At 46.2% G+C, this 15840-nt stretch overlaps 1 protein-coding gene across 1 annotated transcript in view; it reads right to left on the reverse strand.

Annotated features, from left to right (window-relative positions):
* Positions 1 to 789: 789 nt before the first annotated feature.
* Dhx8 (DEAH-box helicase 8) overlaps positions 790 to 15840 on the reverse strand; it is a 35707-nt gene continuing 20656 nt past the window's right edge. Inside the window, exons 16-23 of the mRNA XM_045158005.1 lie at positions 15408 to 15589; positions 12454 to 12594; positions 10347 to 10502; positions 6243 to 6380; positions 4629 to 4757; positions 4284 to 4480; positions 2942 to 3121; positions 790 to 1481 (exon numbers count right to left, since the gene is read on the reverse strand). Of these exons, the coding sequence (XP_045013940.1) occupies positions 1262 to 1481; positions 2942 to 3121; positions 4284 to 4480; positions 4629 to 4757; positions 6243 to 6380; positions 10347 to 10502; positions 12454 to 12594; positions 15408 to 15589 (1343 nt within the window). The 3' untranslated portion in view covers positions 790 to 1261. The remainder of the gene's footprint in view (positions 1482 to 2941; positions 3122 to 4283; positions 4481 to 4628; positions 4758 to 6242; positions 6381 to 10346; positions 10503 to 12453; positions 12595 to 15407; positions 15590 to 15840) is intronic.

Here is a 15840-nt window from a genome sequence, read left to right on the forward strand (position 1 = left end):
GAGAGAAAAAAGTGTCCTTCTTCACCATGTTTCAAGAGCAATGGGACACTGCGCTCAATGAGGGGTGGGGAAGAAAGGAGAAATGTATTGGTTCCTATGCAACATCTGTGTCCACTAAGTGCCAGACTAAAGTGCTGTGGTATGGACATGGTTAATGTGGGCCGGCCACTGGCAGGGCTGAGCGAGCCCAGCAGTGCTAAGAGAGAAGACTGGGGGGTCAGGCCTTGCATTATGCCCAGCCCAAAGTGGTATGGGCTCTGGTTTCAGGGGGCTCTCTACCACATGCACCACAGTCATAGATACTAAATCTCCCTCACACAGCACCCAGGCCAATAGTCTAATCTTTCAGCTAAAAGAAAAGGAAAAGAAAAAGGTCACAGGCTGGAGAGATGGCTTAGCAAAGGCACTTACTTGCCTGTGAAGCTTAAGGACCCAGGTTCAATTCCCCAATACCCCCATAAGTCAGATGCACAAAGTGGCATGTAAGTCTGGTTTGTTTGCAGTGGATGGAGGACCTGGCGAGTCCATTCTCTTTATCTGCCACTTCTCTCTCTCCCTCTCTCAAATAAATTAAGGAAAAAAAAAAAAAAAAAACCTCACAGGGTTGGAGAGATGACTCAGCAGTTAAGGCACTTGTCTGCAATGCCTGATAACCCAGGTTCAATTCCCCAGTACCCACAGAAAGCCATGGACAAAGTGATGCATGTGTGGCAGTCCTTTAAAGTGGCAGAAAGCCCTGACATGCCCATTCTCGCTCGCTCTCTGCTTGCGAATAAATAAAAAAAAAAATTCACGGAAAACCATTCATTTTTTCTTAAGAAAATAAATATTTCCAGGAGGTTAAGCTGAAGTACAGGGGCTAGGGATGGGGGAGGAAGTGGGGCCCACACTGTAAATGAGAGTGTGGTTCAGTTCTCCAAGGAGCGGCAGCTGGGGTATCAGGGCTCTCACTGTGTCTGTCATAGGCCAGACACTTGCTCTCTCCCTGGGCCCAACCCAGGGATGCACAAATTGTCCTTTCTTGAAAAGCATCTAATATATCCCCATGTTGACTATGAGACCCCCCCAACTGGCCCCAAGAGTCTGTGGTAGAGGCTGTGCCCTAAACCATGCTGAAATGTTTGTCTTACACTGGGGAAGAAATGAGAGTCAAGTTTAGAGCATGCCCGTCAAAGGATGCATATGACCAGCTTTCCATCCGCCAGGGGAAGCTCAGGCCCTGGGCCGCTGCTGCCGGAGAAGCACAGGGACAGCTCGTCTCTCAGCGCCTCCGAAAGGCCCGGGATATTCTCCAGGCGTTTGGCTCCTCATAGCGGTTGTACAGGGGTTCAAGACGCTGCTGTTTCTTCTGCTTGCTTAGCTTGGTTGGGTCAGAGACCTTGAAGAAGGCTGGGGCAAACTCCACAAGCCAGCGGGGGTCTATGGTGGTGACCTCACGCATGTACTCCTTTGTGGTCAGCACCAGCTCGTGGTACACCACCCTGTGATGGCAGAGAGAGGACTCGGCTCAGCTCAGGCTCCGCTCCAGCACACGGTACCCTGAGAACCACAGCTGAGTGGACACTTTGCCTTCTCTCCTCTCCTGCCGTACCCCCAAGGAAACCATGGTCTGTTTGTGAGAGCCACACCTCAATACTACAAGTGTGCACCCCTGAACACAGGAGAGCACGCAGGAGGACATGCTGTAGCCCTGACTCTGACGTAAACTAGTTAAGTGGCATGAGAGCAGTTCTGCCCCTACTTAGGATCAGTTTCTTGCTACTGGCACATAATTCTAAGATCTGGAGAGGGACCTCACAAACCACCACTAAGCGGTGGGGAAGGCACGCAGGCCTCCCCCAGCCCCCTCCCACTGTTCTCTTCTGTGCAGCACAGTGTGTTTAAGTCAGTTTTGTTTTACACTAGAGTTCTTGATAAGACTCTAATTTTTAATTTTATTTAATTAATTTATTTTTGAGGGAGGGTAGAATAGGCACTCCAGGGCCTCCAACCCACTGCAAATGAACAAACTCCACACGTGCATCTGGCTTACGTGGGTACTGGGGAATTGAACCTGGGTCCTTAGGCTTCATAGGCAAGTGCTTTAACTGCTAAGCCATTTCTCTAGTTCAAGGGTCTATTTTATTCATTGATTGATTGATTATTTATTACTATTATTATTATTTTGTTTTTTCCAGGCAGGGTCTCACTCTGGCCCAGGCTGACCTGGAATTTACTATGTAGTCTCAGAGCGGCCTTGAACTCATGGTGATCCTCCTACCTCTACTGGGATTAAAGGCGTGTGCCACCATGCCTGGCTGGGTCCTATTTTTTTAATGCTAAACTTTTCTTTGGAGATAGGATCTCGCTATCTAGTCCAGGGCTAGGCTCAAACTTACAGTGACTCCCCTGCCTCAGCCTTCTGAGTGCCAGAATACAGGTGTGCACTGTCATACCTGGTTGTCTTCAACAATTTTGTGTGGACTTTGATTTATTTATTTATTTATTTGGTTTTTTGTGGTAGGGTCTCGCTCTGGTCCAAGGTGACCTGGAATTAACTATGTAGTCTCAGGGTAGCCTCAAACTCACTGCAATCCTCCTACCTCTGCCTCCCGAGTGCTGGAATTAAAGTGCACCACCACGCCCAGCTGGATGTTGACTTTTTTTGAGGCAGGATCTCACTCTAGACCAGACTGACCGCAAACTCTCAGCAATGCTCCTGCCGGAAGTGTAGGGATGCAATGGCACACCGGCTCTCTCACTAGCAGGTTTCCCAGATCCTTCCTGGCTCATTCCTATGATCTGACTTTTTTCCAAAGGGCTTGTTACCTGCTATACCTGAGTCAGGCCTCTGGTACTCCACAAACAAGCAGTGTTAGGATGGGAAGTGCTGCGGGTGGTGGGGACACAAGCAGAGTGTGCAGGAGACTTAGGTTCTCTCTGCCCAGCACCTGTTACCTACCATTCCGGCTGTCTGTTGAAAAGCGCACTAGATGGGTGGATGTAGACCACCTGCTGGTCGATCAGTGTCCGGTAACCCTCCTGCGGGTCTTTCTTGGCAGCATTCCGGAAGAAACCACTGCAAATGGCCTTCTGCACTCTGACTGTGGACTTGCCACAGGAGACCACATCCAGCTTGTGTCTATCAGGAGAAGAGCAAAGACATGAGCCTACTCTGCTTTCAGGGACGCCATCTTCTGGAACAGCAGGGCCCAGCGGCCCATCTGGGTCCTCAGAATCGTCATCAGGGCCATCCCTGCAGCACTAGGTATGCTACAGAGGTGACATCACTCACAGTGAGTAACATGGAGGCACTAAAAGCCAGGTGCTTCATTGGGCAAGAGTTCAACCCCAGACCAATAATGTTCTAGAGGCCTGTGCAAAAAGCCTTTGTCAGCTAACTAAATCATCTTCCTCATAAGAACTTTCGGAAGTTGAGTCTGGGGAGAGAGAGCATAGCTCAGATGGAAGCACGGAAGGAAGAGTTCTGTGAGCAGCAAGCATGCTTGCTCCTATGTTATAGGTGCCTATAGCTTTTTTCCCTTTCTTTCCCCACCCCCCTTCCCTTCCCCTCCTTTTTTCTTTTTAAAAAAACTAATAATTTTATGTTTATTTTTCATTTAACAGGCAACTGAAAGACACAGTACGATAATAAGTGGTAATATTATTGCAAAATGAAATGGACTGAATAAATATTCTTTTTGGTTTTTTTTGTTTGTTTGTTTTTCAAGGTAGGGTCTCACTCTGGCCCAGGCTGACCTGGAATTCACTATGTAGTCTCAGGGTGGCCTCAAACTCACTGCAATCCTTCTACCTCTGCCTCCCAAGTGCTAGGATTAAAGGTGTGCACCAACACACCCAGCTTCAATTTAATTGTTTAAATTTGAGAGAGAAAGGGTGCACCAGGGCCTTAAGACATTGCAAATGAACTCCAGATGCATGAACCACATGTGCATCTGGCTTTATGTGGATACTGGGGAATTGAACCTAGGGCCTTTGGCTTTGCAGGCAGAAGCTTTAACCACTAAGCCATCTCTCCAGTCCAATTTAATTTTTTTTTTTGAGGGGGGAACTTCTGAGGTAGGGTCTTATTCTAACCCAGGCTGACCTTCATCTGAGAATTCACAATATAATCAGTTTATTCTGCATTATAGATGTGCTTGTTGGATCTATTCATAAAAGGCGCTGGAAATTTGTTTTCTTTTCTTTTTTTCCAGGCGTCTGTAAGTTTTGTAGTCAAAGGTGAACACACATGGCACCCAGAGAGATGAGACAACACTGAAGCCACCATATTCCTGGCTTACCTGTCCATTATGCCTAACATCTGCTTGCGAATGTCCTGGGCCCGGCGCAGAGAGCGAGCCTGGATGAAGTTCTCATAGCACCACGGGTTGGAGAATTTGTTATTCTTCCAGGAGTTGTACACAGCCAGCAGGGTGAGGTGGTCCCCTTCGGTCTGGTGGAACTTGGCCTTCTTCTGATCTGCCAGGGCTTGTTTATCCTGCCAAGCAGTCGGAGGGGCAGAAGGTCATGTCCCGGGTGACAGCTACCTAGTGGGTACTCCAGGCCTTGTCATCAATATCCCCATCAAGCACCACAGCAGCAATGGGCCGACTTCGCCACAGCCTGTCTGCAGTGGGGCTCCCTACCTTGGGCCGATAGAAGACGTTCTGCACAGACAGCATGGACACGATGGTCAGCATTTCTTCACTGCAGCCCAGATGCACAGACATGATGAGCATTTTGCACAGCATTGGCTCCAGAGGAAACTCTGCCATCTGCAGGGAGAAGAAGAAACTACAACTGCTTCCCTGTAGAAGATACAGGTAGACTGGGACTCAAGGGGAACATGGGCTAGAGATGTACTGAGTGCATGAGCTGAGGGCTCTCCATGAGAATCCTAGTGTTTACTTTCCCAAATAAACTCTAGGTGGCCAAGAACTTAACTATTGTTGAAGTAAATGGGAACTTTGTTTTTATTGCTGTATTTTCCTTTCTTGGAGGTAGGGTTACACTCAAGCCCAGGCTGACCTGCAACTACAGTGACCCTCCTACCCGTCTCCCAAGTGCTGGGACTAAAGGCATGCACCACCATGCCCAGTGGCAATTTTGTTGACACTTTTAATTGTTTGCTTTTGAGATTACATACTTAGTTCCATGTCAAATGATGATGATGATAATAATAAGATTAGATTTGGTAATATACTCTGAGTAAAATTAACTACAAAAAATGTCTTTACTATAAAGAAAAAACCCTTTCAAATAATAATGTAAAATTAAAGTTAGGGCTGGAGAGATGGCTTAGTGGTTAAGGTGCTTGTCTGAAAAGCCAAAGGACCCAAGTTTGATTCCCCAGGACCTACATAAGCCAGATGTAAAAGATAGTGCATGCGTCTGGAGTTGGTTGGCCCGGGTACTCCCATTCTCTCTCTGACTCTATCAAATAAATAAATAACAATACAAATATTAAAATATTTTTCTAAAGTTTTATTTAAAAAAAATTTTTTAAGGCCAGGTGTAGTGGCACATGCCTTAATCCCAGCTCTTGGGAGGCAGAGGTAGGAGGATCACCATGAGTCAAGGCCACCCTGAGACTACAAAATGAATTCCAGGTCAGCCTGGGCTATGGTAAGATGCTACCTCAAAGAACCAAAAATAAATAAATAAATACCAGCAGCTAAACTTCTACTCTAAGCTCAAAGCTGCTCCAGGACTTTAATACATGGCTTTTTACAAAATCAGAGATGGAAGACTGGCTAGAGAATCTTCCCAAAGCTCAGCATGCTGACACACACCTTTAATCCCAGCACTCAGGAGGCAGAGGTAGAAGGATCACCAGGAGTCTGAGGCCACCCAGGGACTACACAGTAAATTCCAGGTCAGCCTAGCTAGAGTGAAAACCTACCTCAAAAAACAAGAAACAAAAAGCTGGGCGTGGTGGCACATGCCTTTAATCCCAGCACTTGGGAGGCAGAGGTAGGAGGATCGCCATGAGTTCGAGGCCACCCTGAGACTCCTTAGTGAATTCCAGGTCAGCCTAGGCTAGGGTGAAACCCTACCTCAAAAAACAATCAAAAAAAAGAAACAAGGGCCAGGTGTGGTGGCACACATCTTTAATACCACACTTGAGAGGCAGTGGTAGGAGAACAGCAGTGAGTCTGAGGCCACCCTGAGACTACATGGTGAATTCCAGGTCAGCAGAAACCCTACCTTGAAAAAAAAGTCTTCCCCCAAACATCAGTTCCACCAGCTTTGCTTCTTACCCTGCGGCCCAAGCGAGTAAGAAGCCCCTCGTCGTCCAGGGCCCCCAGTGTGTATAGCTGCTCCATGGCTGTGATCAAGGTCTCCATTGGGGGAGCATCCATGAAGTCAAAGGACAGCAGGTCATTGATGCCCATGGCCTGGAACAGAGGAGAAGCAAGCAAGTAAGGGATCAGCCTCACCAGTGCGAACATGGAAGGTGCTCACCCGTCACTTTCTTTGCAGTTTTTTCAAATGGAATTAGGAAGAAACCAGTAAAATAACAGTAATCTCCAGGCTCAGCCACACAAATGTCAATTAGGAAGCATGTACCTTCTCAGGAAAAACATTTTATTTGCCTGTGTGTGTGTGCGCGCGTGCATACATGCATCAAAGCCTCTTCTTGCTGCTATAAACACCAGATGCCTGCATAATATAATTTTAATTTTTATTTGAGACACAGACAGAGGTAGAGAAAGAGAGAGAATGAGTGTACCAGGGCCTCTAGTCACTACAAATGAACTCCAGACACATGTGTCACCTTGTGCATCTAGCTTACATGGGTCCTGGGGAATTGAACCTGGGTCCTTCAGCTTTACAAGCAAATACACCTTAAACTGCTAAATCATCTCTCCAGCCCACATGCCCCTTTCTTCTTGTTCTCTCAAATAAATAATTTTTTTAAATTTAAATTTAAATTTTATTTATTTATTTGAAAGTGACAGAAAGAGAAAGAGGCAGATAGAGAGAGAGAGAATGGGCGTGCCAGGGCCTCCAGCCACTGCAAACGAACTCCAGACGCATGCGCCCCCTTGTGCATCTGGCTTATGTGGGTCCTGGGGAATTGAGCCTCGAACTGGGGCCCTTAGGCTTCAAAGGCAAGCACTTAACCACTAAACCATCACTCCAGCCCACAAATAAACAATTTTTTAAAAAAAGGAATGAAAGTCCAGTACATGCTACAACCTGTACAAACCTCAAAAACACTGCTCAGTAAAAACACTTCATGCTAGAGCTTGGGAGACAGCTCAGTGGTTAAAGGTATGTGCTACCAAAGCCTGTTGTCCCAGGCTCAATTCCCCAGTGCCCATGTAAAGCCAGATGTACAAAGTGGCACATGCGCCTGGAGTTCACTTGCAGTGGTAATAGGCCCTGGAGTAACCATGTTCTCTCATTCTGTCTCCTCACAGATAAATATATATATTTTTAACAACATACTTGAGCAGGGTGTGGTGGCGCACACCTTTAATCCCAGCACTTGGGAGGCAGAGGTAGAAGGACTACTGTGAGTTCGAGGCCACTCTGAGACTCCATAGTGAATTCCAGGTCAGCCTGGGCTAGAATGAGACCCTACCTTAAAAAACTAAAAAAGGAAAAAATAAAAATAAATAAATAAACAACATACCTAAGCTGGGCATAGTAGTACATGCATTTAATCCCAGCACTCAGGAGGCAGAGATAGGAGAATCACCATGTAGTCCCAGGGTGGCCTCTAACTAACTCACTGCGATCCTCCTACCTTTGCCTCCCGAGTGCTGGAACTAAAAACATGGGCCACCACACTTGGCTGTGGTTTGATTCAGGTGTTCTGAACGCTAGGTCCCCAGCTGGTGGCAATTGAGGAACTGGCACCTCCTGGAGGAGGTGTATTGTTGGGGGCAGGCTTATGGGTAGTATAGCCAGCTTCCCTTTACCAGTGTTTGGCACACTCTCCTGTTGCTGTTGTCCATCTGATGGTGGCCAGGAGCTTCCCTTCAAGTCTGTAAACCAAAATAAACCCTTTCCTCCCACAGCTGCTCTTGGTTGGGTGTTTCTACCAGTAACAAGAAGCAGAATGCAACGAGAACCAAGACCCCGAGGTTGTAGTCTGACCTCCACACCCAGGCCACGGCACACGTGTACACATGCACACATGTACACACAAAAGGTTGTAATCGTTGCACATGATGGCGCATGCTTGTAATTTTGGCACACAGAGGTGCAGGTAGGAGGATTACAAGTTTGAAGCTAGCCTGGACTGCAACACACAACAAAAGCTTGTGCAGCAAGGGCTGAACATGCACAGGGCTCTGGCAGCAAAAAAGTATAATGCAAAAGTTTCATGTTAGCAGAGTGCAGTGGCGCACACCTTTGATCCCAGTAATTGGGAGGCAGAGGTAGGAGGATTGCTGAGTTCAAAGCCAACCTCAAACTACAGAGTGAATTCCAGGTCAGCCAGGGCTAGAGTGAGACTCTATTTCGAAAAACCAAAAAAAATAAACAAAAACAAAAAACAATGCTGGGTGTGGTGGCACACGCATTTAATCCCAGCACTCAGGAGGCAGAGGTAGGAGGATTGCCGTGAGGCCACCTGAGACTACATAGGGAATTCCAGGTCAGCTTGAGCTAGAGTGAGACCCTACCTTGAAAAATGAAGAAAAAAAAAAAAAAAAGAAAGAAAAAAGAAAAAGTTTTATGTTCTGCTTTTTTTTTTTGAGGTAGGGTCTCACTCTAGCCCAGGCTCACCTGGAATTCACTATGTACTCTCTCATCCTTGAACTCATGGTAATCCTCCTACTTCTGCCTCCCAACTGCTGGGATTAAAGGCATTCAACACCACGCCCAGCTTGTTTTGCATGTTTTTAAAATTTATTTTTATTTATTTATTAGAGACAGAGAGAGGGAGAGAGACAGAGAGTGAAAAGGGGCACACCAGGGCCTCTAGCCACTGCAAATGAACACCAAATGCATGTGCCATCTGTGCATATGGCTTATGTGGGACCTGAAGTATCGAACCTGGGTCCTTATGCTGTGCAGAAAAGCGCCTTAATTGCTAAGCCACCTCCCCAACCCTGTTCTGCATTTTTATAACACAAAGAAGACACCATTTGTTGTGTGTTGCATGAATTGTCTCTATTGTGAAGTACCACGCAGCATACTTCAAATGCCATGTGGCACACTTCGTCTTCAAGTACCATGTGGTATACTTCAAGTGCTGCGTGGTATGCTTCGAGAACCATGCAGTGTACTTCATACTGCTTTAGGTGGCAGAGACATAAGCATGACTTGGATATGACCCTTGCTCTCAAGAGCTCACAAAACCACTACATAGCACAAGCCGTGCATGTGGTCTAGGATGGGTGTTCAGGACATTCATTAGGTAATCTGATGAAAACAAATGAATGCATGGTGCACTCTTCACGCGTGCAGTGTGATGTGCTAGGACCCAAGCTTTCTTACTTCCTTCTCATAAAGTGGTTGTGAGCATAAACACAGCAGGCATCCAATAAATGCTCACTGTGTGAGTAACAACCATGAAGAATTATGTTAGCAATCACTATGGACTGTGCCAAAGCCTCCACACACATTAGTCCACCAATCTTTCCACCACATACTACTGACAGCTCCCAGTTTAGGACAAAACACTGAGCAGATAACCGTGCCCAAGGTCACACCACCAGAGCAGAAGCCTGAGCCACAGATGCCTCCGCCGGCTCAGACTGAGCAGCTGTCTTCTGAAACTGCTTCAACCTCTTTACAGGGAATGAATAATAAATGACAAGCAAGCACTCTGCACCAGGCGAGTGCCAGGACTCCAGGGCAGCACTGGCGTCGGGGGAAATGCCATCAGCTGGGAAATGACTCATGCGGCTCCTCCTGCCAAGAGAATGAAGGTCCACACTTGGGACCATGAGGAAGAGCACGATTTAGAATGGAAACCAGCCCCCAGAGGGCCAGTCTAAAACCTGTACTAAAAGGTCCCTTGCAAAGTTTCTAGACAAGTCCTTTTTCTTCCCTTGTAAAAGCAGAATTGGGACTGAAAGCTAAAATGGATAAGGTTAACTGTCCACAGCTGGGCACTGATTATGTTTGTCTAATTTCTTTTTAGGAAAATGTTTTTAATGCCTATTACAGCCAAATATCCTGCTGGTTATTATGGTAAGAAATCAATGTGCACTCATAGTAAACATACTAACTTCACCCCAGACCTGCTGAGGGACACCGTTATCACAGCCATGGTATCTCAAGCAAAGGGTTCCAGGAGGTGACTTGACTATTCAACAAGGTTCATAAAGCTGAGATTCTGTTACGAAAGCCACAGAACAGACTCTCCCACCAGCCTGTTCTAACAATACACTTATGTCTACCTTGAGGGACAGCACGGTGCTTGCCAAGTTGGTTCTCTGGATTTCTGGCACGTTGGTGGTCAGCATTTCATCTCGGTAGGCACGTTCTGTGTACAGCCTGTAGCACTTCCCTGGGCCAGTTCTCCCAGCTCTGCCAGCTCGTTGCTTTGCTTGAGCCTAGAGGACGGGAACATAAAAAACACCAGCTGTACAACACTACTTATCAGCTCACCCAGGAGTTCTGTTGAGTGGACTCGGCAACTAGCAAAATGTTTCATTGTTTTCACCTCTTTTATGAGCAGTCCAAGACTACTGATGCTTTTACAAGTTGCTGTCATGCTAACAGTATCTTTTTAAGATGTGTCTTGGGCTGGAGAGATGGTTTAGTGGTTAAGGTGCTTGCCTGTGAAGCCTTAAGACCCAGGTTTGATTTCCCAAGACCCATGTAAGCCAGATGCATAAGGTGGCACATGTGTCTGGAGTTTATTTATAGTGGCTGGAGGCCCTGTCATGCCCATTTTCTCTCTCTCCCTCTCTCTAATAAATAAAAATAATAAATAAGAAGTGTGTCATGTAGTCTAGACTGACCTCAAATTCACTGTACTGAGAAAAACCTTGAACTTGGGCTGGAACAATGGTTTAGTGATTAAGGCACTTGCTTGCAAAGCCAAAGGACCCAGGCTCAATTTCCCAGGACCCATGTAACCCAGATGCACAAAGTGGCACATGTGTCTGGAGTTCATTTGCAGTGGCTGCAGGCCTTGGCATGCCCATTCTTCCCCCCACCCCCCGACATTGCTCTCAAATAAATAAATAAAAATTGGGGGGCTGGAGAGATGGCTTAGTGGCTAAGACATTTGCCTGCAAAGCCAAAGGACCCAAGTTCGATTCTCTAGGACCCACGTTAGCCAGATAGATGCACAAGGGGGCACACATATCTGGAATTCGTTTGCAGTGGCTGGGGGCCCTGGTGTGCCTATTCTCTCTCTATCTCTGCTTACAAATAAATAAATAAAATTTTTAAAAAGTAGTTAAAAATAAAAAATAAAAGTATTTAAAAAATGTAGTACATGTCTGCTGTAACAAATTAATATAACACATAGAAGTATAAAGAAAAAAATGCCATATTAAGATGCTTTCCTGCAAGCCCTAATGACCTGAGTTCAATTCCCAGTACCCATGTAAAGTCAGATGCACAAAGTGATGCAGGCATCTGGAATTTGTCTGCAGTAGCTAGAGGCCCTGAGGTGCCCATATTTTCTTCCTTTCTCTCTCTCTGCTTGCAAATAAACAAACATTTATTTTTTAAGATGCCCATCAAGGAGCCAGGCATGGTAGCACATGCCTCTAATCCTAGCACTTGAGAGGCAGAAGAGGATAGCCATGAGTTCAAGGCCAGCTTGAGACTACAAAGTGAATTCCAGGTCAGCCTGAACTAGATCAAAATCCTACCTTGTACCGGGCATGGTGGCACACACTTTTAATCCCAGCACTTGGGAGGCAGAGGTAGGAGGATCACCATGAGTTCAAGGCTTCCCTGAGACCACATAGTGAATTCCAGGTCAGCTCGGACCCTACCTTGAATACCTCCCCCCAAAAAAACCTACCTTGCAAAACCAATAAATAAATAAAAATAACAAAATAAAATAAAATGCTCATCAAGGGCTGGAGATATGACTTAGCAGTTAAGGTGCTTGCCTGTGAAGCCTAAGGACCCATGTTTGACTCTCCAGGTCCCATGTAAGCCAGACACACAAGGTAATGCAAGCGTGCAAGGTTGCACATATGCACAAGATGGTGCATGCATCTGGAGTTTGATTGTAGTAGCTGGAGGCCCTGGCGCACCAATTCTCTCTTTCATTCTCTTGCATTTAAAAAAAAAAAAAAAGCCCAGTCTGTTGGGTTTACCTCGAAAAAAAAAAAAAAAAAAAAGAGCCCATCTAGCCAGGCACAGTGGCGCACACTTGTATTGTATTCTTAGCACATGGGAGGCCAGGGCAGAAGGATGCAAATGTGAGCAAGCCTAGGCCATGTAGCAAGACCTTGTCTCAAGTCTAAGAAAAAGCTACCCAGACCCATAACCAATTCCAGAAAGACCCTCACCAGCATCTTCAGAAAGCAACCATACCTGAGAAATAGGTGTCACCACAAGCTGGTCAATCCCCGTTTTAGAATTGTAAACTTTCTGCTTCACAAATCCAGGGTCTACCACATAGTAAATGCCATCGATAGTCAATGACGTCTCTGCGATGTTGGTGGCAATCACAACCTACCAGAGAGAAAGGCAGAGTGGAGTGACATAAGTGGTCTTCTGAACTCAAGATACTGTCCCAAAGCAGTGTGAGGCTACCTCCCTCTAAGATGACAGCCCCAGGCTGGCCTCTAGTGGGCCGAAGGGAGGTGCCTTCCTCTGAAAGGGGCTCAAAGAGGGTGGTATCTGAGAGAACGGAAACAAGAAAGAGCTACAGTTGATCAAAGCCAACCTCATTTGGGGTAAATAGCTCCATATCTCGTCTAGAGCCAGCACTGATTACTACAATTTTAATTTTCTAGCTCCCTGGGAAAGCAGAGATTTCCTGGCATCACATGTGCCAGTGCAAAATGAGATTTCTCTTTCTCCCACAGAGGCATCTGGACTACAAAATGGGCTGTTCATATACGTGGAACAAGAGAGATTAGTTGTTTTTTTTTTTCCTGATCATAAAATGATCACAAGGCAACAAGAATTCAGTTTGTATGTGCAGCAGTGTGTGTGATCTAGAAGATTATGAGACACAGCTTGGCTCTGCCACTGTTTTCCACCCAGAGGTTCAGCTCATAAAATGCAACTGCTTGGAAAAATCACTGCTAAGAGGTACCAAAATGTCCCACAGCATGTTAGCATCTTATTGGCCCTGAATAGCACCTACCTGCCACAGACTCACAGAGGCCCCACCTAGAAACAAGGCCGTGTCAGGAACAGAACAGCTGAAGAAGCCTCCATCTGTCCCCTCAAACCTGCTCCTCCTTCTCCCGTGTTTGACTCCCAGGACTACTTTCCATGCAGTCTGGGACCCATGCCTGACTTTTCCCTCACCAATTACCCTTCCTTCTCCTGTACCCATGTCTCATCCACCATTTGAGTTTTCTTCATCTGTCTCCACTCTTGAACATATACTCAGAAACAAATCCACAGAACAACTTATAAACAAATATTCACAGCAGTAATATATGCATGATATGTCTCACAACGGACACAGCATATGATCTACCAATTCGGGGGCAGCAAATCCAATGCGGCCCATCACATAACTCAGTACTCAGAGCCAGGAGCAGGGGGCCAGGAAGCTGAAACAGGAGAAACTTGAGCTTCAGGCACATCTGAGCCACATGAGACCTTGCTGCAGTCAGAAAACACCTTGCTGGCAGAAAACACCTGACCAAGAACAGCTTGTAGGGGAAAAAAGGTTTATTTTGGCTTATAGACTCGAGGGAAAGCTCCATGATGGCAGGGGAAAATGATGGCATGAGTAGAGGATAGACATCATCTCCTTGCCAACATCAGGTGGACAACAGTGTCAACAGTGTGTGCTAAACACCAGCAAGAGGAAGCTGGCTATGATGCACACAAACCTGCCCCCAACAATACACTGCCTCGAGGAGGCTTTAATTCAAAACTGCCATCAGTTAGGGATCTAACATTCAGAACACCTAAGTTTATGGGGACACCTGAATCAAACCACCACAGACCCTATCTCCAAAAACAGCAACAGGCCGGGCGCGGTGACACACGCCTTTAATCCCAGCACTTGGGAGGCTGAGGTAGAAGATGCTGTGTGTTTGGGGCCAGCCTGAGACTACATAGTAAATTCCAGGTCAATCTGGTCTAGAGCAAGACTCTACCTCAAAAAACAAAAACAAAAACAAAAACAAAAAAAGCCGGGCACGGTGGTGCACATTTTTAATCCAGCACTCGGGAGGCAGAGGTAGGAGGATCACAATGAGTTCGAGGCCACCCTGAGATACAGAGTGAATTTCAGGTCAGCCTGGACTAGAGTGAAACCCTACCTCGAAAAACCAAACACCAACCAACCAACCAAACAAAAAACCCAACCAACCAACAAGTTAAAGGTACTTGACTGCAGGTGGGGGGAGGGAGGGAATTACCATGGGATATTTTTTAATAATCATGGAAAATGCTAATGAAAGTTAATTAAATAAATAAATAAAATAAAAAAGAAAAAAGGTACTTGACTGCAAATCCTACTGGCCAAGGTTCAATTCCCCAGTACCCACATAACTCCAGATGCATAATATGGGCACATGCATCTGGAGTTTGTTTGCAGGGGCAAGTGAGAGAGTATGCACCCATACTCTCTCTCTCTCTCAAATAAATATACAGATAGATAATAATAATTAGCCAGGCATGGTGGTACATGCCTTTTTTTTTTTTCTTTTTTTGTTTTTCAAGGTAATATCTCACTCTAGCTCAGGCTGACCTGGATTTCACTATATAGTCTCAGGGTGGCCTTGAACTCATGGCAATCCTCCTTCCTCTGCCTCCCGAGTGCTAGGATTAAAGGTGTGTGTGTGCCACCATGCCTGGCGGTGCATGCCTTTAATCCCAGCAATCAGAAGACAGAGACAGAAAGATCACTGCGTTTGAGGCCAGCCTGGGACTACAGAGTGTGTCCCGCCTGGGCTAGACTGAGGCTTTGCTGGGGGCTAGAGATGGCTTAGCAATTAAGGTGCTTGCTGGCAAAGCCAAAGGACTCAGGTTTGGTTCCCCAGTACCCATGTATAACCAGATGCACAAGATGGCACATGTATCTGGACAGTAGTGATTGGATGTCCTGGCATTCCCATTCTCCTTCTCTATCTGTCTCCCCATCCCCAAATAAATAAATAAGTAATCACCAAATAAAGTTAGAGAAGAGGAACAGAAGCCATACACAAGAGCCTTGCTCCTAAACGAATGGGCTGGACAAGTGTCTGTATCATAACACACAGGATCGATATACTGCCTAAGCAGCCCTCACTCCAGGAGGCTATGCACACGTGACTCCATGGCCCGTGGGAGCAACTTCATTTCAGCATAGTTACCTTTCTGCTTCCAGGAGGAGCTGGGTCAAAGATTCGGGTCTGCATCTCACTGGGAAGGGCAGAGTACACCGGGAGGATAATTAACTCTGGAACATCAGGTCCCAGGGATTTCATTCTTTCATACAGGATCTCACAAGCAGTATCAATCTCTTCTTGACCAGTCAAGAAGACCAAGATGTCACCTAGGAAGAGAAGGGAGCATCACTTTACTCTGTCAGAGAGTTTGGTTTCTTTCTTTTCTTGTGGTACTGGGGATTGAACCTAGGGTCTTGTGAATGCTAGGCAAACAGATCCACTGAGCCACATCTCCAGACCTCTTTTTTACTTGAAAAAAATTGGGGGGAGAGCAGCTGAAGAGATGATTTAGAGGTTAAGGCACTTGCTGGCAAAGCCAAAAGATCCACATTTGATTCCACATAAAGCCAGAGGCACA

Source organism: Jaculus jaculus, chromosome 9 (assembly GCF_020740685.1).
Source record: "Jaculus jaculus isolate mJacJac1 chromosome 9, mJacJac1.mat.Y.cur, whole genome shotgun sequence".
Taxonomy (NCBI): Eukaryota; Metazoa; Chordata; class Mammalia; order Rodentia; family Dipodidae; genus Jaculus; species Jaculus jaculus.